Raw genomic sequence first — 15891 nt, 5'->3', positions numbered from 1 at the left:
CAAGGAAAAAGCAAGTACACCCACTGTGGTTTTGATAATATTGCTCTTATTGCCAGCGTGCAGCACCTTAAACAGGCTCAGTGCTGTTGCTGGGATTGCTTGAGAGGCTGGGTACTACTCAGCATGTGTAAGGGTGGGAGAACCTGGCTCCAAAATGGTTTCTTTTTCTCTCCTTGCTACAGGACCTGGAAAAGACAAGGGTGTGTGGGCGGGCCTGGAGTCCCTCCAAAGAAAGTGTGAGGCCTTGGGCAAAACAAATCCATCAGGTCTCTCATTTCTTCCAAATATAGGTCTGTTCTGAGTAATAGCCAAACTCAAGTCTAAATTCCTCATTCAACCATTTCAGAGGGAATACATGAAAAAGACCCTATGGCCCAGAGAGTCTGTCTATAGAAAATATTTTGATAGCTCTTCCGCTCTGGCATTATCTTCCGCTTAAAAAGAAAGAAAAGGAAAACACATAGAATTGGAACACATGATTCAATTTTCACTGTAAAAGAACTGATTGATGAAAATAATACTTCTGAAAACAATCTGTTGTGAGCTATCAAATATTTTTGCCTATGCACCAATTGGCAGGAAGCAGACAGATAAATTATTACAATATGTATGAAAACAAATTGCTCTGAGGAGGCATGGTATTTGTATGTGTGTGTGTTTATGAGCAGGATAAGTAGAATTAAACCCATAAAAGCATGCTGAGAGATCATCTTCCATCACAGCAGAAATACACTGGAAGCAAAGGAACTCACTTCAGCTCTGTCCCTGGCTGAATTTCTAGAAAAACAGGGTTTTGTGATATGCAAGTGTTCTCCAGGAGTAGAATTTTTAAGAAAATTAAGACAGAAAAGGAGCTTGGGATATTCCTGCTGTTAAGAGGAAGGGGGTCTCATAGCCATTTTTGCCAAGATACTTCAAAATTTTTCAGTCATCACCACATTTTAATAAAATGGAGCAGTTGCAGCAGATCCCTAGATCCTGAATATTACTGCTCATGGGAAAATTTTAGGAAGTGCTGTAGACATGAAGCTTTAAGAACCAGCATTCTATTAACTTTCAGTAAGACAGTTTCTGTAGAGCCTGACAAGTGGACAAATTGCAGTGAGATAAGGTCTGTATGAAGTAACAGCCTGTGGACTGCTTTGTGGTGACTGTCTGTGTACGTGTTCTGATCCCACAGCGAGCAGCTCAGGCAGAGATGGTAATTCACTTTCCAATAACTCTTTTTCCATTAGGAGCCAAACCACCTCGCATTTTCCTCAGAGCTCAGACCCCTACACTGGCAGCTGGTGGGTAGCAGTGGACCAGGCAGCCACGTGATAATTAAAATTTTGAATAAATAAGTAGAGCTTCTAAGTGGCATGGGATAAATCTACCTTTACATTTGTAGATAACTATCACCCAGCTTGAGCCATGAGATCCACATTTTCCCTTCTTATGCCATGCCTGTAACCTGCATCAATCCCGTCTTGCACTGCCGCTAAGAGGAGAGGGAACCCTTCTGGTCTGGAGCACCATCTTCTTTTTCTGAACTACCCTCTTTTGGTGCACTGTAAAGGAAGGAAGGGGACACAAACAGCGTTAAAATCTGGAATAGACAATAATAAAACTGATTCTGGGAAACGTGAGCTGTGGAATGTAAATAAATTTCAGGCACATCTCAGGAGCTGGAGAGGGAGACGAGATGAATTGTAGAACATACCAGGTATTTTTCCATAGGAAAGCTATACAGCTGCTAGTGGTTTATCTTAGGTTTTCCAGGATGTTTATTATAGGCTTGGCCTTTTGATCATTACTACAATCATCAGGACATCAATAAGAGGCAGAGATTTCTATTGGTATCCAGGGGAATCTGAATTCCATGAAAAAAGCAATGGAAGCCTATTTGCTAAAGGGCTTTTTACAAATCTTTCCTTACACAAGTATTTCCTTCCCAGAAGATAAATTTCCCTTTCAAATTAAACATCCTTGTATGTGACAGAGGCAGAGTATCTTAGACCTTTTATTCCCTGCCTTTTCTTTCAATGAAGGTACAAATATTCTGTGATCTTAAATGTGACAAGAAATTATTTTGTCATATTTCAAGACTACTGAATGAGTACTTAAAAATAAATAGTGAGCAGAAGTGCTCCTCTAACAAATTCTTCTATTTGCATATTTTTAGAGGACCATTCATAGTTTGTGGGCAACAGCTGATGCTGATTGCTAGATGCAAGGACTTCTAACTGGAGACAGCTAGCCAGCCTAAGAAGTTGTGATTGTGTCACTAAGGCAGCAAGTGCAACACAGTATGGATGAAAGGTTACCATGCTATTTTGTGAAAGATAACTTGAAAAGGTGGAAAGGGAAGGAAAAAAAAAAGGGTAAGAGTCCCATAACTCATAAATATTCTACAAAGAGGTGTAACTCATATCACCTAGCAAAAATTGAAGTAAGTCTTGTTTGTCGTCAAAACATTCTAAGTAGGAGCTCATTATTTCATCTATGTCAGCAGCCTAAATTGCAGTGAAAAGATGACCTGTACTGAGCTGATTTGAGCATTTAAGATTTCTGCCTGCAAGTACAACTTCATCACTAAGCTTTCAAGTGCTAGCACCACCTACAAGTATTTCAGTAACAGTTGAGATGTACTGCTGCATTTTTAAGAGAGGTTTTCAAGGGCCAAACAGAAGTTTTTCAGTTCCTCTTTTATCTGGTGGAGTGCCCTCTTGACTTTCTGCGGTGAGTTCAAAACTTCTACGCTGCCGGTGAAGGGGTCATAGTGCAGACCAAAAGGCTTCTTGATCTTCATTGCATAGCTCCTGTGGGGAGACAGGACAGAGTTTCCAGTTCAAAAGGCATTTCCTTAAGTGCAAAACCCACAGGACCTCATTTCTCAGGGTGTAGTCACGGCCTTACTGGGGAGCAGAGGATGCTTTGACACCTCCTCACTGCTTCTCCTGAGCCTTGCCTGCTGCAGCACATCCTGCCCACGGCTGAACCACTTGCAGCCCCAAAGATCTGCAGTGCCTCATCTCAGCCTGGCTGGCTGAGACCCGTCTGTGCTCTCACAGCTCTGCGTTCACACAATTCAGAGTTATTACAACCACAAGCTGAGGAATGCAGGAGCACAGCATGTCTGCCGCCTTCACTTCCAAGAAATAACCTGGAGCAGCTCTTTCTGTGTAATATTCTAAAAACCTGTTGATACTAGGCATCCTGGGCTATTTTTCTGTCTCTATTAAAAGAAAAAAACATGACTGCTTGCCATTTTCGACAATATTTCCATTAAGTACCCGCTGGTAGGAACCCCCTGTACTGATGTTGCCTTATGTTTTCTGTGCTGACAGATTCTTGTGCCTTCGGTTATTTTGAGCAGCCTTGGCTCTGCAACTGTCTTGAAAAAAATGTATGAAAAAGCTTCATGCCTGAGTGGTGTATTCCTTGTCCTCGTACGTTCTTTGCAGGTTTGCCTGAGTCAAATGCTTGGCAAGCAATTGCCAATCACTCTGCCAGTGAGTTCTCTCCCGCGCTTTTACATGTATTAAAAATTTAATGTGAGCATTCAGATTTAAGATGAGGAGCCTAATTAGCCGTGGTTATAGCCCCAGCAGACAGTGCTTCTGGGGAAGAGGTGGGGAGAGTAAGGAAAAGTCTGGCTCAGGTTCTCTTCCTCTAATAAATTCCTCATTTCAGCTCCTACATGCTCCCCGGTAGCTCCACAACCAACATCCTGCCTCCAGCCAGAATTGGTCATGTTGTTCTAACTGTTGGAGATGAAGGCCAGAATTTAAACCCTGCTTACTTAAAAAAAAAAAAATAAAAACAAACAATAAAAACAAATCCTTACTGCACAACATCACATGGTTAAGGAAATGTGTTTAGAAGCACCTGAAGCTAACTTGGAATAATGTTATTTGCAGACAGATACTTTGTAGGAATTAGATTGCCCCCTGAATGCTGATTCTGGATTCTTGTGAAGATATAATCAGAGGAGAAAGGCAGTCTTGTTTTTAAGCCCCCTGCTGATCCATGTTAATTCCAGCGACTGCCATAAAATTTCCATGTGACCTTGGGTAAATCAGTTCTTCACGATCTGTTTGTATGGACTAGAACATAGGGTGGGATTGCACTCTTACAGTTCAACTACAGAATTTACTTCAGAAGGTGCTAAAATGAAGCATTTTTAAAATGAATCATGGGACAGGGCATAGCAAAAAGGAATTCTGAATTTCTGTGAACCTTTTCTGAGATACACAAGCTCTTGCTTAACTTTTCTTGTACAAAAGCCACTATGCAGATGCAGCAAGATAGCCTGGCATGGTTGTTGCAATAGTAATAGATGCATTTGAGATTAAGGATCAACACAGTGTGCCCCCACAAGGAAAACACCCATAAACTCTTTACTTACTGAAGCTTGACCTTGGCATCTTCCATATTTTCTGCTACAAAATAGACAGGCTGGAAGGCTTGATCCTGATAGGGGTGAACTGCAGCCACTTCTGGATCAAAAGGCTTGTACTCTGGCTTGTTTGACAAAGCATACTTTGTAGCAGGAACAACACGGGTTGGAGCAGGTGAATGAACAGAGAAAGAATTAGTCCCTGCTGGGCTGTGAAATTCTCTCTGGTGAATAGTTAGGGGTAATATAAAGTCCTGTTCCTTCATAGGTCAGAACTGTTTTTCGTAATTAGCAGTTAATAAACCAAGTAATAAGTATTTAAGATTAAAAAAAAAAAAAGAAAAAAGAAATATGTATTTCCTGTATTACAGTGATGTACAGCTGGATAGCACAGCTATGTTCTCAGACAGGGAGGGGAAAGTCTATGCCACCCCCCAAAATATAAATACCTATATATTCTATAAATAAATAGAAAAAAAAAATCGTGCTGCTTTTTTTCAAGTAGTATCAGAGAAGTTTTGCACACCTGTCTAGGATTACTTTAAAGTCCCCTAGCCCATGTCACAAATGTCATGCTTCCTGCTGCAACAAAGAACAGAAGACAGAATGCTTCTGGTATTTTATGCACAGCTCCCAGGTCAATATAGCAGCCTAAAATCTTCCCTGAAGTCCAAGAGATAAATAAACACCATACTGCATGTGCACGTTTGTATTTTTGAACCCACAGAGGTTCTTCTATATGTTCTTCTCCAGTTCTTTTACATTGTCCCCCCCAGGAAAAGAGGAGGCTTATAGAAGCTGCTTCTGTCCACACTGCAGTCCATAAGTACATCTATATCATTTGTTTACATATACTGGAAATGCCCTTTAAACCAGCCACCCGTTTGGCACCTGCACAGAGTCCTGGGAAGGCAGCTCTGCTTAGGCTTAAAGTGAGTTCCCAAACACTTTGTCTGCCCCTGAAACCCAGGTGAGGTACTTTAAACCTAGCTCAGCCCCACTGACATTCCAACTGTATCACAGATGTGCCTAAAAGCTGGTTGGGCCTCCAGCTGGCCAGGTTGGTGAAGTGTCCTGGGTACAAACCAAAAGGAAAAAGGAACGCATCCCATCCATGCCGAGACCCTTTTTTCCACCTTCAGACTGGACAGTGGGCCCCATTCACCTAGGGGCAATCTTTTAGTACCCACCCTTCTCTGAGATCTGCCTCTTTCCCTTTCTCTCCTCTTCCCCAGTCTTCAGAAGGCTCCCTTCACCATTTTATAATCCAAATGTCACCTCTCAGATTATTACTTGTAAATAACTGGTAAGAGTGGGTGATGCTGCTCAAGACTTTCAGTTTAATCTGCTAGCTGGAAAAATTCAGACAGTACTCTTAAGCACATATTTAGGCATTTCAATGAACTGGTGCAGAATTAAATACCAGGCTTTAAAGAAAACAAACCAAAAAAAACCTAAAAAACCAAAACCCCCCAAGAATATATAAAAGACGGTGTTTTTCTTGCTCTTCATTTGCAGTGTGTAATTGAAGAGTAAACCTTGGATAGCACTCATACAATCTAAGATGGTTGGTGTACACAAACATGAGGCTGCTCTTAGAATCTTAGAAGCTCTGGGGAACTAATGGGAAAAGATTTCAGTAACTCAAAACCTGACAGGGGTCCCACTATACTGTCAGTGTTGAAGCAGAACTGAAATCCCATTGATTTCAGTGGAAGTTCAGCTTGAAACCGGATGGCCTTAAAGGCCTCTACAAGTTAAGTACTGGGTGTGCTGCAAGAAAAGCATATGTAGCACTGAGTGTTGCCAGAAGTGCGGTATGAGCCATAAGATTTTACAGTATGTAGGACAGAGTCCAGCTGAGTGTTAACAGAAGAAGCATTTGGGATAATGTAGAACAGCTGACAGAATATAGTGAAATAAACAGTGCAATACTGAGAGCTTTTGGGGAGGAATTCTTACAGTTCAGAGGAGGCAAGTTTGGCCAGCAGTCATACACCCATTACAACTGCTCACTTTAGACTCAGGGATGGTTATCCTTCTGATACTGAGCTGCTGTTACAAAATGCTTTGTTAGATAACAGGAGTTCAAGTGCAAGAGTGTGTCAAGCTCTTCCTCTCATCCTCTGCTTTTCCCTCAGATTATGCCCTGAGTTTGGGCAGGATCAACTCATCCACAGAAATTATCTACCTGAAGCTGGGCTCAAACTGGTAAGAGTGGGTGCTGTGGAGAGAAGGGAAATGTTTTGAAGATTCCATAGTCAGGATGTGGTTCCCTTGGTTACAGTCACACACCCACAGACAGGCAGTCCAGGCTGCAGTCCAGGGATGTTCCCAGGCTTCTTGCTGATGCTAAGTTCTCATATAACAAGCTGGATGACTGCTGCTTGCCCTTTCCTGCTGGTTAGTTGTTATCTTCTTGTAGCCAACCATCTAACCTCAGTAACTCATGCCCTTATCCCCTCCTTGGTGACTGAATCATTCTGCTACTCCTGGCCTAGAAGCCTTCAGGTACAAGGAAACCCCTCCCTTGCCCAGGCTGCTGCAGTCTGTCTCCTTCAACACATGACCTGCAGTGAGATTCCTACAGCATTTGCTATATTCGCTGCCAACAAAATGCCAAAACTTCACTGCCTGTGCCAAATATGTTGATCAGCTAAATGATAGGGAATCAAGTCTGGGAGGTCCATGCTGAAGTCTGTGTCTGGGCCCTCTGAGAAGACTGGCAGATAATTATTAGGTTGGATAATGGCTTTCTGCCGAGCAGCAGCAAAACCTATCTAGAGCAATAAACTGAAGTCTACCATGAGCCTCACTGTCTTCCAGTGCTCATCTTCTCTAACAGATCTGTCTAGACACTGCTTTATTTTAAAAAAATAAAAATCCCTTCTATGAAACAGGCACTGCACTACACATGCTTTCTCTCTTCAGCTGTAAAAGAAGCAGCTGCCACAGGTTTGCAATTTGCTAACAGGTGCTTAAGTAGTGAACCTCACCACTTCACCCACACTGCCAGCGCCTATACTGAAGTTAGAATCAGATGCTCAGGCAGACTAGAATGAATAAATGGAAATATTTCTATATTTCAGTTTTATTGTCAGTAAAATTCAATGAGATGAAAACAGTCAGCTAAAGAAGGAAACTTCAGCACTTAAGTTCATGGATATAATTAACTGGTGTACAGCAAGTTTCAGGAGCTCAAGGTGAAGCTCACAGAATCACTAAGTCATTGTTCCAGAGGATGCACAGGGAGGAACTTGCAGAGCTCACAAAGGGATTCTGCTGGGTGCACAGCAGAACTGCTGGTTAGCTGCTTGCCCATCTTCCAGCCTAGGTGCTGTAATGTGAACATGCTGGAAGGGGGATAATCCTATTCATTACCTGTTGAATATAAATGCTATCACTCCTGCATGCATTTTCAGTAATATGATGGATAAACACAGAGGTAGACCCAGCTTTATCAAAAGTGTATCCAGTAGCTTTACCCAACAATTACCAGTGATAAAAGTAATGACAAGAAACTGCCATTTATCAGCTCAGGAACAGTCAGGACTTCCACTCTCAGCCTCAGAGGTAGGGAGTTTGAGATGCAGTTGTATTTTTTTATTGTATATAGCACAGTTTTGTGCACAAGCAGTCCTCACCTATGGTTTTAACCAAAAGCAGAAGAGCTTGTTGGTGTCTGAGGAAGAAAAGAGTGGCAATAGAGGAGAGAGTGTACAAGTCTGGTGCACTTTACTCCAGACACCAAAAGGGAGCATTTCTGATCAGATTTTTACCTTCATTTAACCCAAATTTAAACAGAAAAAGGGGGAAAACACATCAGATAGATTTTGTCTTGCATATTGCTATAAAAGCTACATAAATATCAGCAATATGATTACCTCTGCCCTTTATTATCCTGCTTAGCATGCAAATGAACTTGATTTAAAACCATAAAATATTAAGCCAGGCAGAGTAGAATAAATGTTGCCTTGAATTGTGCTTTGCCTGGACATTTCTGGTTTTACTGGGTAAACAAAAACAAGTTTACATTTCCTGTTTGTTGTCAGTGAATATAAGAAATACTGACATATTCCCAGATAAACAGTAGTTTCAGCAGTGCATAGTGTGGAGCTGATGAGCAATCAGGCCAAGATCAGGCTGCTATGTAGAAAGGAGGTGATGTTAGCTCCTCTAGAGGGCCAATGAACATCAGAGCTTTCAGCTTATCAAGAGAGAAACCTCTCCACAGAGTTACCTCACAAAAATCTCAGAAATTGCAGGTGTTGTGAGGAAAGACAATGCTAAACTCAGCAAGTGGTAAAAGTGAAGGTTGATGTCTGGGAAGGTTCCCCTTTCTGTGTGTTAATTTCAGCTGCCCTTCTGGGGGGACTCCTACTTGAAATGCCTTGAGATACATCAAAATGTTGGTTTTTTCCCTCCTGTCAATTGACTGGGAAGTGAGTTGACCTGTACACAACCGGGAGAGTTTTGTAAAATGTTTATTGTCATGACAACCCAACTATCTCCAGTTCTGGGAGTCCAAGCTATGCTAATTCAGAAAAAATTCTGTGTGAATGTATCATGTATCTGGCTGTTAGGCTGCTGAGTTTATGTGTTGAGCTTAAAATATATCTCCCATGAAAAAAAAAAAATAAAAAAAAAGGTTTTTGGTTTATAAAAATGCTTGAAAAGAGTAGTATATATTTTCCTTTGGCCCTTACCAATTAAAAAAAAGTCATCTGATATCTGCGAAGCTTGAAGTATTTGAGCCCTACTGATACCAGTTTAGGGTTTTTGAGTTAAAGAGTGATCACGTGCATCAGTGCTGTTCAAAATTAAGGAGAAATCAATATCTCTCCTATCAGCTGTTTGGTCAAAAGGAGGGGAATCCCATTTTCTGTAAAAGTGTACAAGTCCTCTTTCTACAGTTAATCTGCCTAAGCGAGGCTGTATGAAACCTGTGCTCGCAGATTTTGATCTACGTAAAACCAGAGCTGACATTAGTTTTGAAATGTATTTAGGAATGAAAATTACTAAAGCAATTTCTTTCTGTCAGTGTCCATGCTATTTCCAGTTTCTTTGCACTTCATTTGGTCCAGTCAGTCAGTGCCTTTCTGGTTCATGTGTGTGTGAATGCCAATAGCATGGACAAAATAGCCAAGCTCATAATAGGCATAATATTGCCCTCTAGCGAGTAATTTGGAAAGGAACACAAGTTTTGTGTCAAACTCAGCTGCATTACTACTGGCAGAAGCAGGAAGAAGTAAATCTAATATTTGATGGGATGGTTGCTTTCACTGCATTTTGTCTCCTTGGATGAAATACAGGTACAATACCACAGTAGCTTTCCACCTACTCAGTAGCTTCTGTGAAGGGAGAATTATTTCCTTGTCAAAGAAAAATTTGAATTTCAAATCGTATTAATTTTTGTAGAAAAACACAGTTTGCTTTTAGCAGGATAGTGGATTATAGGAATCTTTCAATACTATGCATTTGACACATACCATCAGCTCCCCATAAGATGAAAGCAGTCCTGCCCCATAAGCTTTGATCAATCCATTTTGCTTGCAGAGGCCAAACTCCACAGTGAACCAGTAAAGCTGGGAATAAGAGGAACTTGTGAAAAAAAGTCTGAAGAAGCAGGAATTTTTAAGCTTCTCATATTTCCATTAATATTCTTTTATCCTCGTTCCTTAATATCTTTGTATCTTCAAATTTTATAGTTGCATATTTTAAGAAAATTAATTTTTCCTCTGAGCATATAACACACGCTAAACATAAAATGAATTTTTTCAAAACTTGTTGTCCCACTTGGAAAAAAATAATAAAATTTTGAATGATAATACATGGGTAAATAAAGTCATATCCTTTGCTTTCTTTGGGAGATGTTACAAATTACCCTGCAACTTCTTAGCCTAGAGCGTCACCGTAGTCAGTGGAAGCTGACAGATTTCCACCCACAGCCCCCAGAAGCTCAAGTAGATCCTGACAGAAGGTTCAAGACCTTTGGAAAGGTACTTGAAAGGAGAGTTTCCCTCCTTCTTTGTCTGTATGATCTCACTCAGAAGAATTGAAGAACGCCTTTTTCCATATTGTGCCAATTGTATGTTAGTCATGCTCCAGCAGCAAACAAAGATACATTTCTCTGGGCTTCTCTTGTGATAAAAACATGCTTAGGACCCTACTTCCTTTATCTGCTGGACAACACCAGGATGAAAGCAACTCTTGACTCTGCCAAACTCTTAGTGCTTCCCTTATTATAAAATCTGAGGAAATGGACAAGTCCTGGGCACAGCCTGGTGTCCTGAGAAGGTGGATAGGCATTGAGCAAAGGGAAAACATGGTAAATATGGAAAATGAGGCATTTCAAGGATATGGCTTTTTTCACAACTCTTCAAGGTTCCTTTAGAGACACAGAGCACTTTTCTGCCTCATACACAGGGACAGACCTTGGCTTCATGGGTATGGCATCTTCAGGATCCTGCTTAAAGAACCATAGACAATTTGTAAAACTATGGGGAGCTCTGTATTATTCCATCTATTTTCATAAATTATCTTTCTTTCTCACACCCTCCCTCAAACACTTTTTCATTATGAGGACTTGGTTTTAGCCTTCAAATTTATCACTGAAGAAATAACATGCCATTTCCTTTTGCAGAATCCTGAGTTGCTTTCTCTACAGTTCAGCACATAATTATGTGTTTATATTCTGTTAATAATCTTGATTCTTATTATTTCACAGTGAAAAGTCTTTTGAGTATTTTCTCATTTTGCAGGAGGCTTTTTTGACTGCAAAATGAGACATTAGAGGAGGAGGAATTCTTTTTGGTGTTTCTTAAGATATCCTGTATTTGGCTTTTGGTTAGTGAGGTTCTTTTAAGCTCTCACTGTTTCAACAGAGTACAAAAAATGTATTAGTGGCATTCTGGATGACAAGGACACTGCCAGTTTCCCATCTGCATGGATCCACCTGCTTAGAGAAGTCAAGGGCCTGAATGAAATAATGGCATTTCAAAATTTGTCTTACAAATGTTTTAGACCATAGCAACAAAAAAATTTGAGATTTTTTCTTTAAAGAAACTTCTAAGCTAGTTACCAAAATTATTTTTATGAAGAACAGAGAATGACAGGGACTTCCAGAGATAAACACAGAAATTGTGTTTAGATTGTCATGTCAGGATAAGGAATACAGTTCAGGTTCTTCTCTATTTTCACTTCTTAGAAAAGGAACTCAGGCTAGATTAGGTATATAAATTTTAAATATTTGAATACTGGGATTTTAATCCAGAGTAGGTTTGCTGTTGAGAATACTTGAACGACACTTACAAAATTGTATTCTCACAGACCCTGAATGGCAGGGAACCCTTTAAAAAGGTGTCCTTGTTCTACCTCCCCAAATCCTAGATGATACAAAGTTTCAAACATGAGACCCATTATTCTACTGACTTTAACCCTATCTCTTGTCTAGGCCTATTCAGCTGGGGATCAGGAAGAGCTGCCTGCAGAAGAATGCTTTTTAAACCACAGGCCTTAACCCCATCTCACCACGACTTGGGGAATGATATAAAATGGTTCTCTGGGACTTAAAATGTTTTTAAACCTAGAAAAGGCATGGATCTTAATCTCACTCTAGCCTCTCTAGACCCAGATAGTAGAAGAGGAAATGTGGACTGTCACTGCCACTGTCTCCTCACATCACCAGCCCAGGACCTGGATGAAGTTATAAAGGATTCAGCACTTGTAGCAATCTTCCAAAATAATGGTAGTCTTACTTAGTCCTAACCCAAGGGTGGATAAGTGCAGATGGATTTTAGGTGATCCACAATCTCCTTCCTGAGTGGGACTGTGGATTGGGAACTTCAGGAGTGACATTCTCCGCTCATTCACTACCTGTACTAAATGCGTTTCACTTGGTGAGGGTACGTCTCCTCTCCTCCTCTGAAAAAGTCATCAAGACTGGTAAATGGTTGCCATTATCAGAAGAAAATATCACCTGGCCTCCAGACAAGTTTCAGAACAAGCTAAGATGGCAGTAATGGGCTGTACAAATTGTTTTGACAATTGCAGGCAGCCTAGTGACTCAGAACTGAGTGGCAGTACCTGCTCTCAAATTGCTTTTACGTGTTCACCTGTTTGGTGGGGTTAATGAATATGGGATGAATGAAATTCTGATGGTTCCCTGCACCTCGTGTAGGAGAAAATACAGGTATCCCACTGGGTATCTAGTGTTTTAGATGAATCTGGAATGTGAGTTGGGACCATCCTGTGCCTGAAATTGAAAAGACTCAGCTTAAGAAATATATTCTTATAAAATAAAGAAGTGTAAGCATTTCCTGATGGAATCACACCATTCTGAGCTCCCCAGAGGGAATCCAGTCCCTGCTCCAGCACCTTCCTAAACTATGGAGGTGAAGAGACAATCCTGCTGATGCTCCTGTTTCTGCAGACAATCTGAGACACAAAAAGAGCCTTCCCTGCACAGCAAGGGATATGCAGTGAATCGTTTGGGGTTTGCCTCCAATATTAAACGGCCATCTGTACTTACTGTGGCCAGTTTCTCAATCTCCTCTTCAGATGATCCAAGAGAAGCCAGTCCAATATCCTAAAGCAAGTAAGCAAGCAGACAGTGTTACACTAGTGTGATTATTCAGCCCAAGGGAGAGAAAGAGGGGGAGGGCCACATCATTTCTAGCATGAATAGCATGAACTATTCATTGTTTTTGTCACCCAAAATGACCTTCCATGGCTTCCAGGATGCCTACCTCTCCCTGGCCCCCAGCTACATACCACTGGGAGCCACATTAGATGAGTGTTTAATCCTCAGTGTTCTCTGTGTAAAATTAACCATCTCTTGTCTTAATGCTGGACTATCTACACCAGGCAAAAATTTACAGGAGGGCATGAGAAGGAAGGACAGCAAAGGTGGGTTTTATCTTCGTCGTTACCTTTCTGTCCCTCACTCTGGCAGCCCTTATGAGAGGGTCAGATCTGTGCAGGGGTGATTCTGTTGGGGATCAGGGATGATCACTTTCATCTGTTCTCCCTGTTAAATGTTACTCTCACAATAGGAATCTGTAGATGTCTCTTCTTTGCTATCCCAGGAGCCATATCATGCAACAAACAAACAGAATTAGGGCATTTTAGCCATTCATCGTCTCATATTGAATGGAGTGAAAAAGAATGTTCATGGGGTGAATTTCAACTGTGAAAATACTTTCTGGGGACAAAAAAGTGAAGTGTGAAAATTCACTGAATGTGATCTCATGTTGTATAGTCTGTGTTATTGATAGGAAAAGAAGAAAATTGAAAGCTTTGAAGATGCTGTAATCTCTTTTTTTCCAATGTGTCTTAAGTTCCGGCATTGAACTGAACTTGTTTCTTCCAGAATAAATTATATATAACTAGGAAACTTAAAGTACTGCTCTTCTGATTCTGTTAATAACCAATATTTATGATCAAAATGGTTACTGGCATGTATTCAAGCTGATAAAACTGGCAACTACGTCATATGAGGTGAACTGATTTTCTTTTAAAGATATTTTCTTCAGGGATCTACATCATGTTGATACCTACATCATCTCTGATCTTATCATCAGTTTCCACACTGTCCACTGATTGATAAGCCTGAACAATGAGATATCTTCTTCCCCCTGCTATGGTTTTCAGGAACATTCGTAGTTCTGGGGTCTTTAATTATGAGAGGTCATTGAGTTCAGCTGGGTCTGACACTGACTGCTCGTACTAAACAGCCCCTTATTGTACAAAGAAGCTCTGTTTGCTTTTTGGAGCCTCCTCACCAGTGTGAGCAATGCTGTGAGAATCTGGTGAGTTGTAAAGGGAAAAACAACTCTGATGAATGACATGGTGATGGACACAATTAAGGTCTGTTGTGAGACAAGAACGTACATCCAGAGACAGAACCAGCTTGGAGGCTCAGCAGCTGGTGCTGTGGAGGTTCACGTGCTGTAGGACAGGAAGCCAGGGGAGCTCGGTCAGCAGAGCTCAGACTCCAGCCCCACAGAGGCATCCTTCTCCAGAGTGACACAGCCCTCCCACAGAGAAGTCCCACAAGCTCTGCCTGCCCTTCCTTTCACACTGTGTCTGTAGGGAGCAGTGCTACCACTCCCTTGGAGGAAACCCAGGTTGCTGCTAGCCCACCACACCTGGAGGTCGTGACTCAGGCACAATCCAGTCTTAAAATTGCATTTCATGGTGAGCTGTGTGTATTTGAGGCCCCTTTGGCCTGCTGTCCAGAGCAGGTGGTTAAAGAGCCAGCAGAAAATGTTCTTACCTGTGAGAACTGGGCAAACTCCCTGTCAGCCAGCATGGGAACATGACCCAACAACTCATGGCAGCAGTCTCTGGAAAATAAGTGACCTTCTTGTTTATTAAAGGCGTCCTTTCCTGCCTTTCATGAATTCCTGTGAAGGACTTTAGCCAATAGACCCCAAAGGGAGCTGGTGTGAGTGCTGCTCCAGTGGCTGCCTCCACACCTCGCCTGGCTCTGCAAGGATCAGAGCATTCCCTTGGGCCACAGGCAGCCAGCTGCCCCCTGCCACCTTGTCTATTGTCTCCTTGGGATGGCATGGGCACTAAGCTTCTATGTCACAACATCTTTGAAAGGTCCCTGTTTTGTCCCAGCATACAACAAAAGCGTCTGTGTGAACTTGTAATTTCTCATGAAATGTAATTGCTGCTGTCTGGCCAGCACTTACTGGGAGAGTTTCACAGCAGGAAATCAAACCCCAGCAGATGGTAACTGAAGGCAGGATGAAAAGATTAAACCAGATATTCTTCAGTCTTTTCCTTCCCCAGACAACTTTGCAAGAGACAGAGAACCACACCCTCTCATGCATGACTTCCCCTTCTAACTCTCCGGCTACCAGTTTCTCAAATTGTTTCATTCTGTGGACTACTGGATGGAAGTCCAGGGCCAGTCCCAAGAGAATGATCCCAAACACATTCAGAAGGATGGAATTAGGGCATCAAACTTACGGTTCTGGGGAATGCATAGGAGAAGAGAAATGCCTTATATACTGTGTGCACTGAAAGACACGGAATGCCAGGCTGGCAAGGAAGTCACGAGCAGACAGCAGTCCTGCAGCTGGTCTCAGCTGGAAACCTGTTCTCTCTGCAGAGGGAAGGGACACCAAATTCAGCTGTTTCTAGGGTTAACTAGAAACACATTTACCTTAGCTAAGTAGTTTCAGGGATCATTCCTGCTCTGTTGGAATAGTTCCCTCCACCAGGCACCGCAGGCACACCTTGGCTTATCATTATTGATGTGCCCCTGTGCTGGTGCAGGACCAGTTCCTGCAACATGGAGTCACCCATCCATCCATCCTGTGTGTATTCACACAGCAATGTCCCGAGGTGTGGGGGTACTGCCCACCTCAGTGCCCATTTTTGCACATATACACACAATTAATCTGTGTTCCACATGACAGTGGTGTGTCTGAGGTCACACGTGGTCCTTACGATCAAGCAGGGAACAGAACCTGCATCTGGTTTCTTTTCCTTTTTTC

General features: G+C 41.8%; 1 protein-coding gene across 1 annotated transcript in view; it reads right to left on the bottom strand.

Annotated features, from left to right (window-relative positions):
* Positions 1–572: 572 nt before the first annotated feature.
* LOC107204189 (tyrosine 3-monooxygenase-like) overlaps positions 573–15891 on the bottom strand; it is a 29764-nt gene continuing 14445 nt past the window's right edge. Inside the window, exons 7-12 of the mRNA XM_015627002.2 lie at positions 15362–15497; positions 14658–14727; positions 12912–12968; positions 9871–9966; positions 4391–4524; positions 573–2801 (exon numbers count right to left, since the gene is read on the bottom strand). Of these exons, the coding sequence (XP_015482488.1) occupies positions 2642–2801; positions 4391–4524; positions 9871–9966; positions 12912–12968; positions 14658–14727; positions 15362–15497 (653 nt within the window). The 3' untranslated portion in view covers positions 573–2641. The remainder of the gene's footprint in view (positions 2802–4390; positions 4525–9870; positions 9967–12911; positions 12969–14657; positions 14728–15361; positions 15498–15891) is intronic.

The sequence above is a fragment of the Parus major genome, chromosome 1A, assembly GCF_001522545.3.
Source record: "Parus major isolate Abel chromosome 1A, Parus_major1.1, whole genome shotgun sequence".
NCBI lineage: Eukaryota > Metazoa > Chordata > Aves > Passeriformes > Paridae > Parus > Parus major.
This window is presented reverse-complemented; position numbering and strand designations above follow the sequence as displayed.